The sequence below is a fragment of the Poromitra crassiceps genome (genome assembly GCF_964638095.1).
Source record: "Poromitra crassiceps genome assembly, chromosome: 2".
Classification (NCBI taxonomy): Eukaryota; Metazoa; Chordata; class Actinopteri; order Beryciformes; family Melamphaidae; genus Poromitra; species Poromitra crassiceps.
In genome coordinates this window covers 54,659,996-54,673,211 of record NC_139624.1, presented here as the reverse complement: position 1 = coordinate 54,673,211, position 13,216 = coordinate 54,659,996, and the positions used below count along the sequence as shown (strand labels likewise).

At 42.1% G+C, this 13,216-nt stretch overlaps 1 protein-coding gene across 1 annotated transcript in view; it reads left to right on the top strand.

Annotated features, from left to right (window-relative positions):
- Positions 1–13,216, top strand: part of mybpc1 (myosin binding protein C1) — a gene marked incomplete at its 5' end in the record, with an annotated part of 39,594 nt that overhangs the window by 24,366 nt on the left and 2,012 nt on the right. The window contains 14 exons of the mRNA XM_083662470.1: positions 101–266; positions 477–583; positions 727–863; positions 2,063–2,222; positions 2,333–2,437; positions 2,526–2,714; positions 3,867–4,001; positions 4,200–4,367; positions 4,545–4,633; positions 4,725–4,920; positions 5,350–5,489; positions 5,581–5,740; positions 8,699–8,835; positions 9,831–10,017. Of these exons, the coding sequence (XP_083518596.1) occupies positions 101–266; positions 477–583; positions 727–863; positions 2,063–2,222; positions 2,333–2,437; positions 2,526–2,714; positions 3,867–4,001; positions 4,200–4,367; positions 4,545–4,633; positions 4,725–4,920; positions 5,350–5,489; positions 5,581–5,740; positions 8,699–8,835; positions 9,831–10,017 (2,076 nt within the window). The remainder of the gene's footprint in view (positions 1–100; positions 267–476; positions 584–726; positions 864–2,062; positions 2,223–2,332; positions 2,438–2,525; positions 2,715–3,866; positions 4,002–4,199; positions 4,368–4,544; positions 4,634–4,724; positions 4,921–5,349; positions 5,490–5,580; positions 5,741–8,698; positions 8,836–9,830; positions 10,018–13,216) is intronic.

Genomic DNA, 13,216 nt, shown 5'->3' with positions numbered 1-13,216 from the left:
AGCATCTTGCCCTTTTTCATAGTTTTCTCACTTGCTTTTCAAAGGAATCACTATTAATAATTGACTGTATTCTATTCTCACCTCTTTCCCCTGCTTTTAGTGAAGCCACTGAAGGTCTACCAGGACCTGCAGAATATAAAGGTGATGTTGGGTCAGCCCCTCAACATGCACTGTGAGATCTACCCAGGCAACGTCCCAGGCCGCTGGTACAGGAATGGACAGCTGATCCAGCCCAATGACCGTATCAACATCTTGCATAGAAACAAGTATGCCCTCTCTGCACTTTCTCTGAAATCACCCAGCATTATCTATGGAATCATTGCAGCACCATAGGTTATTACTGCAACATTGCATGAAAAATGCACTTTAAGCATTTCTGGTTTGGGACACTCTATTGATTAATCAACCACTGAATAATCAACCTCTGTTCCACTAACTAACTTCACACCAGTACTAACGTCCTCTTGCTTTTTCAGAAACCACCGACTTGAAATTGGGACCACCTCCCTTCACGATTCAGGAGATTACACTTTTGTACCCGAGGGTTACTCACAGAGCCTCTCTTGCAAAGTTCATATCATTGGTACAGAAGCTATCTTTCACTTGTCTTTTTATAATCTCAACATTAGAAAAGAAAAGAAAAGAAAAGAAAAGAAAAGAAAAGAAAAGAAAAGAAAAGAAAAAAGTAATGTAATATTTATCGTGGTTTTATTTAATTTCCTGCAGACCCGCCAAAGGTGCACTTGCACAGCTTGAACTTCCCAGACAACACAGTGACAATTGTGGCAGGAAACAAACTTCGCTTGGAAATCCCCATCAGTGGTGAACCAGCACCCAGGGTGGTGTGGATGAAGGGAGAAAGGGTGAGTGGTGTATTTAATCAACTTTTTTCTTTTCTTTTCTGTGCTGTGATATTTCCATTAGTTGATCACCATGACTGATTTTTCTTAAAGCAATATACTTTAATGAATGAATGAATGTTAAAACATGGGTGTTTTTGGCTGATGTAGAGCATTATGCTCGAAACATCACTGATCATTGGTGCAATAAATTACTGAAACTGGAGCCCTCCAGTGTGGGAGCGGTTTTATTCCTTTTGTATTGTCTTCACTTTCAGCTCAGCACCTGCCCTTTGTTTTGTTTGGATGTGCGAGTTTACACCTTTTCACTGTTTTTGGCACTTGACCATTGTTACAACCCAGCTCAAGGAACTACCCAGAGGGAGTCACACACCAAAGTAAAAGTTATAACAATTATAATCTATTACCTAAATCTAAGGACTAAACAAGACAAATGACTACAAACAAAAATAATCAAACAAAAAAGGTGCACACAGGTGAGGAGGGAGCGCAACAAACTTTTAAAGCCCAAGGAGTACACCGGGCCCAGGTGCACTCAATCAGCTTAATGACCCCAACCACCAGGCTCCTGCAACACAGGGTCAGGAAAGTGGGAGGGTCATCACAACTACCATGAAAACCATAGTAATTTATAAAATACCCAGCAAGATTGGATGCAGCTGGAACAAGTTTGTAGTGATCAGATTTTTACTTCCCATTCTTTTGAATAAGGCCACAAAAATAGCCTGAAAACTGACAAAATGTAACTGTCCACTTTTAAGACAATAAAGCAGTCCTGGGTCCTGCATAATTGTGCATTTCTATTCTTGGTTTACACTAAAATTAGTATTTAAAATAATATATACGGTCTCCCAAACAGGAACTATCTCTCCTAAATGGTATTCCTCTGCTATGTTCCTTTCTGTCCATAAAAATGATATTCAGCGAAATTATGTTCTAAAACAGTATCACAATCACAGTAGTGGGATCTGTTGTCGAATCTGTCCATGAACAGGTTAAATGTAAGTTTTTTCAAATGAATGAGAACTAAAAATACAACTGCTACAAACTCATCCAGCTGCACTCGATCTTGGTGATTAGTTTACCGCTATATTCCGGTTTTCATAGCATCCAAATGCCAAATAACCCCTATGTTAAAACTAAGTGGAATACTGCTTTAAAGCCATGTAGCCTATGTAATATTCGCTGTCTTTCTCTCTCAGGTCATTCTTGAGACTGGGCATCGTGTCCATGCTGAAACGTATGGTGACCAGACCAGCCTGACCATCGAAGTGACAGAGAGGGATGACACAGGCAACTACAAGGTAGTCCTGCAGAATGAGGCTGGTGAGGCCACAGCCAGCGTCAAAATCAAGGTTGTAGGTAAGAGACAAAATCACAAATACTTCAATCAAGAGAATTATGGTGTGAATTATTCACATTTCCATTCATCTCTAGAATCATTAACATTCCTGTCCTTGTGTTCTCTACAGACATCCCAGACCCTCCAGAAGCTCCCTTGGTCCCAGTAGTGGGCGGCGATTGGTGCACAATGACATGGGAACCCCCACAATATGACGGGGGTTCACCAATATTAGGTAAACATTGCATATTCGCTTGTCACAGTAGATTACATTGGTATATGCTAGCTAGTGATTACTGATGATCTTTCTGAATGTCCTCTAGGCTACTTTGTCGAGAGAAAAAAGAAACAAAGTTCTAGGTGGATGAGGCTGAACTTTGACCTGATCAAAGAGACAACATTCGAACCCAAGAAGATGATTGAGGGAGTGCCATATGAAGTGCGGATCTTTGCCGTCAATGCCATCGGTGTGTCCAAACCCAGCGACCCATCCAAAGCCTTTATTCCCCTCGGTGAGTCGCCCTAATGTCAAGGTCAAGGTCAAGGTTCAGTTTATTGTCCCGCTATGGCGAAATTAGTTTTACAGTGGTTTTACAGCAGGATACAACAACAGAATACAAAAACAGAATACAACATTCACAATATAAAAAAAACAATAAAGAAGGTGGAGCCAGAGCAGGGAAGGATATTTCAAACCAAATTGCACAACAAATATAAGAAAAAGAATGCAAAGTGCAGTGTAAAAAGTGCAAATGTGCATATGTGCAAAAGGAGTACAGCGGAGAGCTAATTGCTATTAAGCATGTTGATGGCGCTAGGGATGATAGACATGAAATCTCTTGGTTCACCTAGCAGGCACTCTGAAACGCTGAACAGAAGGTAACATTTCAAACTCCCTTTGGAGTGGGTGGTTCTGGCAGTCTAGAATGGCTTGAGCCTTCCTAAGGACATTTTTGTTATAGATGTCTAAAAGCATGGTCTGGTTTGCTCTTAGAAATCTTGCTCGATATTTTAACAAGACTACTAAGTCTGTTCTTATTTGACAAGTTTATGTCTAATGTCTCCTTATATGTCCAGATAGCGGTGTAAACACTGGCCTTTGAACTGTAACTGTTAATGCCAGTGATTTGGCCAAGACCCCTACACACAGTTTATCCCACAACTGTTTCATAAATAATGGACAAAATTTCAAAGTGTGGGCCTGTTATAGCGTCTGCATGTGTTATCTGCCCTTGGTACCCCGGCGGTGCAGCTGTTACTCCCCATACCCCACTATCCCAAACATTCTAGCTGTGACCTCCACTGGACACGCAGGAGCTTTAGAGGATATTAAATATGTCTTTATAATGGCTGCCAAATCATCTCCGGATTAGAGGTTTAGGAGATCAGGCCCATCAGAGGGTTCAATATGAGTTAAATAAGATTCAGAATGTAAGAATAGACGAGAAGAGCGTGGTCAAATGTGATCGTACAGGGAGATTGATAGCATACCAGCCAGGGAGAGAGGCGCCTTTGCTCACATGTTCATGACTTGCTAAAATGGCATTACGCTTTAGATGACAAAGGACCTGCTTTCCTGTCGCTTTCATAGTCACTGTTGGAAAACAAATGAAGGAATGGTGGGTATGACACGTGTGATCTCTCCACTCTTCATCTCCACTCAGCTGTGACCAGTGAGCCCACCATGCTGGTTGTGGATGATGTCACCGACACCACAGTGACCATGAAGTGGCGTCCTCCCGACACCATCGGAGCTGCCGGCCTGGATGGATATTTGCTGGAGTACTGCATAGAAGGAAGTGAGATAACCTTGACTGGTGTATCTCCTAAGCCATGTTTCCCATGCTCATGGTCCACAAAACCAAATTGGGAGCATAAATAGACAGAAATGGAAAATGAAACAGAATAGTACTCTGTGAATGCTGTTTGTCCACTAATGTTATAAAAAATTGTTTTTACAACTGAACCTCATATTCAGATGTCCCGTTTCCCCACAGCCGATGAATGGATAGAAGTCAATGAGCAGCTGACAGAGAAGACCAAGTTCACCATCACTGGGCTCCACCCAGAGTCGAAAATCTTAGTCCGAGTCAAGGCCATCAATGCTGCTGGGTCCAGTGCTCCACGGACCCTTCAGCACTCTATCCTTGTCAAAGAGGTTATTGGTGAGCTCTAAGACACCATACTGCTCTTGTTCTGTAGTAGAACCTCTGTAACATGGCTTAGAGGTGGGATGTTTTGGAAGAAAAGGTTGAAAAGAAAATCAGTATTGAGATATCTGTAGAGGACAGGGCAAAGAATCGTTCCTTTATCACACAACTTCTGCTCTGTCCCCTCTACAGAACCACCCAAGATCCGCATCCCTCGACACCTGAAGCAGACATACACGCGCAGAGTCGGAGAAGCAGTCAACCTTGTGGTGCCATTTTTGGTAAAGCCCAAATCCCAAATCAAGCAGCCAAGATGTTCACAGTAGCAACTCGCTGATTATTGAGCTCCACGCCTCTGTGTGTGATGTCTAGGGCAAGCCCAGGCCGAAGGTGAGCTGGCTGAAGGAGGGGAAGCCCATAGAGCCCACACATGTCAGCATCCGCAACACAGACTGTGACAGCATCATCTTCATCCGTAAAGCAGAACGCAGCCACTCTGGGAAGTATGAGATGACAGTGCAGGTGGAAGACCACAAGGACACAGCCATACTCGATATTCAGATCGTAGGTGAGCCAAGGCATTCTGCTTGATAGCCTCAAATGAGTAAACAATACTAAGAGTACTACTACTACTACCACTGCTACTACTACAACTAGTATGACTGCTATTGCTATCATCATCATTATCATCATCATCATAACTAGTATTACTGCTACTACAACTATTACTACTACTGCTACTACTATATCATAACTATTATTTTGGTATTTTAGCCTATTGTATTACGATTATTATGACTACTACTACTAATAATCATAATCATAATAATCATAACCATAAGCTTTGCTGTTAAAATGAAATTGAAAGCAGAGTTAAGGTGAGGTATCTGACATTACGGTATATCACTTTTCACTTTGAAGTCTACCTTATTGCTATTGCTAAGTCTACTTTATTGCTCAAGACCAAACTGTAAATCCTTCTTTAATTGATTGTTAGACCTGCCTGGGCCTCCCCAGCGTGTGACCATTGAGGAGGTATGGGGAGGAAATGTGGCTCTAGACTGGAGCCCTCCAAAAGACAATGGCAATGCTCCAATAACAGGCTACACCATTCAGAAAGCAGACAAGAAGACCATGGTAGGGCCATGTTTACTCAATTGAAACTGTAAAATGAAAAATATGAGAAATATCCACCTCATGCTTTGCCTGTGCCTAATCTGCACTACAGGAATGGTACACATGCATTGAGCACTACCATCGCACATGCATCACCATCACAGAGCTGGTGGTGGGGAACGAGTACTTCTTCAGGATCTACTCGGAGAACATGTGTGGCCTGAGCGAGTGTGCTACTCAAACCAAGGACAGTGCACTCATCGTCAAAGAAGGTATGTCTCTGCTGTGCTGTGGCAGTAAACATTTTAATATGGGCGGGTGTGTGTGTGTGTGTGTGTGTGTGTGTGTGTGTGTGTGTGTGTGTGTGTGTGTGTGTGTGTGTGTGTGTGTGTGTGTGTGTGTGTGTGTGTGTGTGTGGGCAAGTGTGCATGTGTGTGTGTGTGTGTGTGTGTGTGTGTGTGTGGGGGGAGAAAGCGCTGTGGATGCATAGTTCCCTGTTCTTCTCAGTCTATGCCAGGGGGCCAATTCTTTTTCCTGGGGGGCCGCATGTGAAGCCCAGATTGTTGCTGCGGGCCAAAAAAATATTGTCATGCCCTAATCTGTAATTTTATAACTAAAATTATAGAAAACATACTGTGCACTTATTCTTCAGCATTTATTATATTGAAAATAACTCCAAACAGCCAATTTAGGTCATCTCATTTGATTTGATTTGATTATTTATTATTATTATTATCATTATTATTATTATTATTACTTATAGTATAGCTACGGGGTACCACACTGTACTTATAGTGTAACTACGGGGTACAAGAAGTGAATTTAGACTGTAACTACAGGGTGACAAGATCTGTACTTATAGGCTAATTACGGTTACTATAATAGTATAGCCTATAAGTACAGATCTTGCTACCCTCTAGTTACAGTCTAAATTCACTCCTTGTACCCCGTAGTTATACTATAACTACAGTGTGGTACCCCGTAGTTATACTATAAGTACAGATCTTGTTACCCTGTAGTTACAGTCTAAATTCACTCCTTGTACCCCGTAGTTATACTATAACTACAGTGTGGTACCCCATAGTTATACTATAAGTACAGATCCTGTTACCCTGTAGTTACAGTCTAAATTCACTCCTTGTACCCCGTAGTTATACTATAAGTACAGATCTTGTTACCCTGTAGTTACAGTCTAAATTCACTCCTTGTACCCCGTAGTTATACTATAAGTACAGATCTTGTTACTCTCTAGTTACAGTCTAAATTCACTCCTTGTACCCCGTAGTTATACTATAAGTACAGATCTTGTTACCCTCTAGTTACGTCTAAATTCATCCCTTGTACCCCGTAGTTATACTATAACTACAGTGTGGTACCCCATAGTTATACTATAAGTACAGATCTTGTTACCCTCTAGTTACAGTCTAAATTCACTCCTTGTACCCCATAGTTATACTATAACTACAGTGTGGTACCCCGTAGTTATACTATAAGTACAGATCTTGTTACCCTGTAGTTACAGTCTAAATTCACTCCTTGTACCCCGTAGTTATACTATAACTACAGTGTGGTACCCCGTAATTATACTATAAGTACAGATCTTGTTACCCTCTAGTTACAGTCTAAATTCACTCCTTGTACCCCGTAGTTATACTATAACTACAGTGTGGTACCCCGTAGTTATACTATAAGTACAGATCTTGTTACCCTCTAGTTACATGCTTATTTGCGGGCTGTATTCTAAAGCGTTACCGAAGAGTCATATCACAACATCAGTTTTCACATCTATCTATATATCTATATACTATACTTCCAGCAGTGTCTCTGTCTGTCTGTCGGTCTGTCGGTCTGTCTGTCTGTCTGTCTGTCTGTCCTTCGCGTATCTTGAGAACCGTTGGTCGGATCGACTTCAAACTCGGGGAGTGTGATTAGGGCGTCCAGATGGAGGGCAGAGTGCCGAATTCGCGGCATAGCGCCACCTACTGGCAACACAAAAAGCGGTTTATCTCGAGAACCGTTCATCAGATTGACTTCAATCTTGGGGAGTGCACTGCTGGGAACCCAACAGAGTGCAGTGCCAAATTCTGTGCAATTCGGCATAGCACCACCTACTGGCAACACAAAAAACGGTTTATCTCGAGAACCGTTCGTCTGATTGACTTCAACCTTGGGGAGTGGGGTGCTGGGAACTCGGTGTAGTGCAGTACCGAATTTCGTGCAATTCCACATAGCGCCACCTACTGGCAACACAAAAAGCAGCTTATCTTGAGAACCGTCCGATTGACTTCCAAGCGTGCTGCTCGGAAGCCGACGGAGTGCGGTGCTGCATTTCATGCAATTTGGACACACGCACAGTCATAGCGCCACCTACTAGCAACACAAAAATTGGTTTATCTCGTCAACCGTTCATCTGATCGACTTCAAATTTGGCGGATGCGCTGCTGATCTTCGTGCAAACTCGACCAATAAGATCATGGCTTTCACGTATCTCTTGGACTGTCCGTCCAATCGACTTTGAACTAGGGAACAGGCACTGCACTAGTTATATATTTGATGAGACAAGCACACAGTTACATGTATAACAATATCAATAGTTATATATAATATTAATAGTTAATCATAGTAAAATGGACAAAATTTTACTATTAGGAAAAATTAAAAAATATTAGAAAAATAAATATATATATATATGATGGCCAAACTGTTTCTACTACACAGACATCGAATATCTTATGTTGGGTAGATCTAGCTAGGACCTCGTGTTTTTCCATGTTGGCTTTAAATTAGCAACCACTGCAGCCTGTCAGCAGTAGCCAATTGGGATGAGGCTAACAGGAGGAAACAGTTGATCACATCAACTCACATAGGAAAGATATTTTGTGTAAAAAAAATTCTGACATGAAATGCAGAAAAGTTCTAATTATTGTTCTTTTTTCCCCCTTTTTTATCAGCTGTTCCGTGAAAGGCACTGTCAGTGATGTTTTCCACCCTAATGTGAGCCTGAATTTCCAGGTTCACCTTTAAATGCAACAGGGGTTGGGTTGCAGCCGGTACTTGAAAAATGCGGTAGCAGATGTGACTGACAGCCCCTTAAACGATGGTGTCACTGTGTTGGCTGATGATAAATAAAGAAACACTGTCTTTCCCTCACCACATGGGGAAATCCCTCCATGATACAGCTCAGCGCCAGTATCATGTACAACCCCAGTCCTTTACCCTTCCCTCCACAGGCATGCAGCTGAAAACACCTGAGTACATGGATCACGACTTCAAAGAAGCGCCGAAGTTTACGCAGCCATTGATCAACACTTTCGCAATAGCTGGCTACAATGCTACTCTCAACTGTAGTGTCCGTGCCAACCCAAGGGTAGGTGGCAGAATGCACCACATGTTATGCATCATCGCCAGGTAAACATAGGTTGATTATGTTTTTACATGTAGAGCATTTGACACTCCTGGTAAAATGGTAAATGGACTGCATTTATATAGCGCTTTTATCCAAAGCGCTTTACAATGTGCCTACATTCACCCATTCACACACCGAAGGTGGCAAGCTGCCACGCAGGGTGCTAGCAAAGCCATCGGGAGCAATTTGGGGTTCAGTGTCTTGCCCAAGGACACTTCGACATGCGGACTGGAGGAGCCGTGGATCGAACCACCGACCTTCTGATTAGTGGACGACCCGCTCTACCTCCTGAGCCACAGCCGCCCCACTCCTCCCATTGTATAGAAATGCCAAACAAAAAGACACCAAACTCAAAGACAATATTGCATCAGCGATCATAAGCAATGAATCCCAGCGTGAAGAGCTCAAAGTATTTACTGAGTACAGCCCAAGGCTAATTCAAGGTCATATCAGGCCAATTCAGCTCTATGCCCCTTCTATCTGCTGCAGTGTATAGCACAATCATACTGCCCCCTGTGGCCTGGCTGTCTTCAAGGCGTGAGAATTTGCAATCAATAGGCCCCATTGTCCATGACCCACACACCAATAAATTCAAGCTCTCTGAAATCACTCCTTGACAACCCAGTATCTCAGATTGTATTCACCTTATGTAGCCCCGCCCACTTGACCCATTGTGTCATGACTTCCTGTTCAAAATGCTGGCTGTTTTACCTGCTCAAACTAGTCTGACTCACCTGGTCAAACCTAGTTTGACTCACATATGAGTCAGACTAGGTTTATGAGTCGCAGGAAGTGTAAACTCAATCAGAACTTCCGATTGTGTTTACACTTCCTGTTAGTCTCTCAAGCCAGACTGTCTCTTCTACATAAGGTGAATAGGCCTAAGACAATACTGCTGTGATTTGATGGCTATTTTTCACTTGACAACTGTCTAATGTTGCTATGTCTGACTCCAGCCCAAAGTGATCTGGATGAAGAATAAGATCGCCATCATTGACGACCCACGCTACCGCATGTTTAGCAACCAAGGAGTGTGCACTCTGGAGATCAGGAAGCCTAACCCCTACGACGGGGGCCTTTACAGCTGCAAGGCCATCAACGACCTGGGAGAGGCTCAGGTGGAATGCAAGCTGGAGGTCAAAGGTCAGTGTGGACCAGACCAGGAAGTGACCATCAGTGTGCCTCGCTACATGTCCGTCTGGATCTGGCTCTGGTTTCCCAAAGCTTTAGTTTATCTTATTGCTGAACTATACTCACGTTTCTGCTGAAATTGTTCTACTTTGAGGAATTTTGCTTGTTTACGTATAAAGCCGTAAAGCGTTTATGGTCACAATCATCGTCGCTGTCTTGTGGGTATTAATGAGATATTTCTGTAAAGAGACAAAGGCTACAAGCACATTGGGAAACCAGGCCTGGTGGCTACTGTAGGGTAATGCTTGAGTTGTATGTTGCAGTACACCAATGGATGTCCATATAGGCGTTGGACATGTAAGTATCTGGGCACCGTTTTTAAAATACATTATATTTAATCTGATATGTTAATATGACGTAATAATCCATTCATCTGTGTGCAGTCCACATAATATCTGATGACATTTGTTCACCACCAAAACCTGTAGAGGTTTGGCCCCTAAATTCTTGTGTTCACTTCTCACACAACTCTATCCAATCCATCCACTCATCTTGTTCATCATCACAATACACCAACTGAACACATGTAGGCTGTTATTGGTCACTAGGTATAACCGTAGAGCTGTTGATGTTTTTGTGTCGGGTGAATTATTGAATGACTCCATCTTAAACTGTTTTCCAAACTCCACAGATTCCAATGTCTCCTTTTGCTATGTGGTTAACTCCTCATATAAAATAGTTCAGTAATAACACCAGTATTCCCTGGTACACACATATAACTCCATGTAAACATTTTGTTAACCCCTCTTCTCTTCTCTCTCCCCCAGTCCAAACTCAGGAATTGTGAATGTATGTTCTCATACAAGGTAAGCTTTCATATGGTTTTGGCATATGAAGCTTATATCATTTCATTATGCATCTTTCAATGGCCCATATGAAGCTTATATCATTTCATTATGCATCTTTCAATGGCTCATAATCTTGCTTCTCTCTGTAGCGGGACTGTAGCACTCTTTTTTCTTTTTTTTTTTACCTACGCCAAGCGGTCTGAACGCAGTTACCCAGGGAAAGAATACGTGAAATCGGGGCATTGCATGTAGCAATGTAAACAGGATTTGCATGATAGCTAGCTTGGCATCTGAATTATTTGATCAAAAATCTTTATTCAAATATATTCCCTGAACACCCATAGCTGGCTGACTCTAACATCCATATTCTAAACACTTAAACTGATTGTTGTAGTGGTTGGTGTGAACTGACTGTGTGACCTGTGGCACCCTGATAACAAAGGCTGTTTCTCATGTAGCCACACACAAGGTGAGTAAGAAAGACAGTTTTGCAGATAGTCTGAACTTTGTCTAGAATCAAGAGCAACATTTAGAGAATATAGGAGTTTGACCCTATGTAGACATCATGTCTAATTGTCTATATACACTGTTTCTCCAGGGTGCTATGGAATAGAGTCATGACTCAAGCAGACCACGCTAATAGTTGCTATTTTCTAAGTTTGGATCGTAATGCATTGATTCGTACTGTATTTATGACAGCAGTAATAAGAAGTATCATTGTATTGCCTGTTGTGTTTGACTAAAGACAATCTGCTTCATTGATCTCAACCATCTTTGTATTTGCTCCTAGTTCTGCAAGCCTGAGCAGATTTAGACTTTACAAACTGAGTTGTGCATCTTGTAGCTACATGACTCGCCCCTCCTCTCGAGTGTTGTAGGCTATACTCCGGTCTATCTGTTTGCTATGCTCATTGTGTGCTCACCTATTGGCTGACATCTTGAAACCCTGTTGCTCTTCAGACTTTCTCCCCTCCTCCTCCTCGTTATCTTTCTGTTTTTCACTCTTGACACCTAGCCTCAACAGAGACTAAGCATGATTACCAATGCTTAGTGTCAGCCGCCTACTGGCAAAATCCACTGACACCTCCCTTTATATTGATCCTACTTTCCCAGACGTAGCAATCACACAAAAAACAGTACTTGCTTTAATGTCACGGTTGTTGTCCACAGGGGCAAATTTTCCACTGGGGACAGGGGGGACATGTCCCCCCCACTTTTCAAAACCTTGATTCTGTCCCCCCCACTTTTTAAACTGAAAAAATCGTGGGTAAACTGAAAAAATCATGGTCAATACGCTACTGTTTGACCAGCCATCATATTATGGCTGAGAATGTTAATTGAGTTGCTAATTATAAGCTATAGGCTACTCCAAAAGATTGCCACAGATTTCCTCGTCTGTAAAAAGTGCCCTCTCCAGACCCTGAATGCATTTCTAATGGCGCTCTGTATGGAGATTCCCCTTTCCAAGCCGTCCCTGAAGGCAGCACTCACAGTACTGTAACAGCAAATTTAACTTTTGTACTAATATTATTCAGTTTGTGGAGTTATTTTTCTGTGACAAGTATCATAAAAATGTTAATTTAAAATGAGATATTCCTCTAAATCTGGCTAAAAACGTTACAACTTTTTTGCCAGCCCCTGCCCCTCTAACATTCTCTGCACATCCCTGCTGCTGTATAAAGGGTTAGGTGAAGAGAGGAAGTGAACATGATAAGCAGTGAACATGGTAGAATTTAAAATAAAGCACACTAATAATAATAATAATGATAATAATAATACAACCAACGTGATTTCAATATGGCTCTGGCTTTCACATCAGTATTGTTCTATGCCTTGTTCATGTCACCTGCTTTCATATCAGAGCTCTGATGAGTTGGAGGAGGTGGTGTCTAAAAGGCATGTATTTAGGGGTGTGTGTAGTTCTTCATAGATCTAGCCTCTTAATCCTCCCCTCAGAGTGCACCAAATTGATGCATTTTACTTTAAAATGTAAAAAGAAATCTTCCGGGGGGGCATGCCCTCGGACCCCCCTAGAGGGTCGGCGCTCCACATTTTAATGTGTGTCCCCCACTTGTGAAACCAGGTATTCGCCCTTGGTTGTCCATCACGACGGGTTGTTTGAGTTCTTAAAGTGATTGTCTCTAAGATTTCAGTTATGTTCTCTTTGGTGACACCTATGGTGATAAGTGGTAATTACAGGTGAAATCCAAACTGTTGCATAATGACATTAGTTAGTTTATTCAGCCATAGTAACCACCCATAATGCTAGCAGAGACCTGAAAAAAGTAGCTTGTCTGTCTCCATAATATTATTCCATATTATTATGCTTCTCAAACCAATCTCACTGCAGTTTAAATACAGCA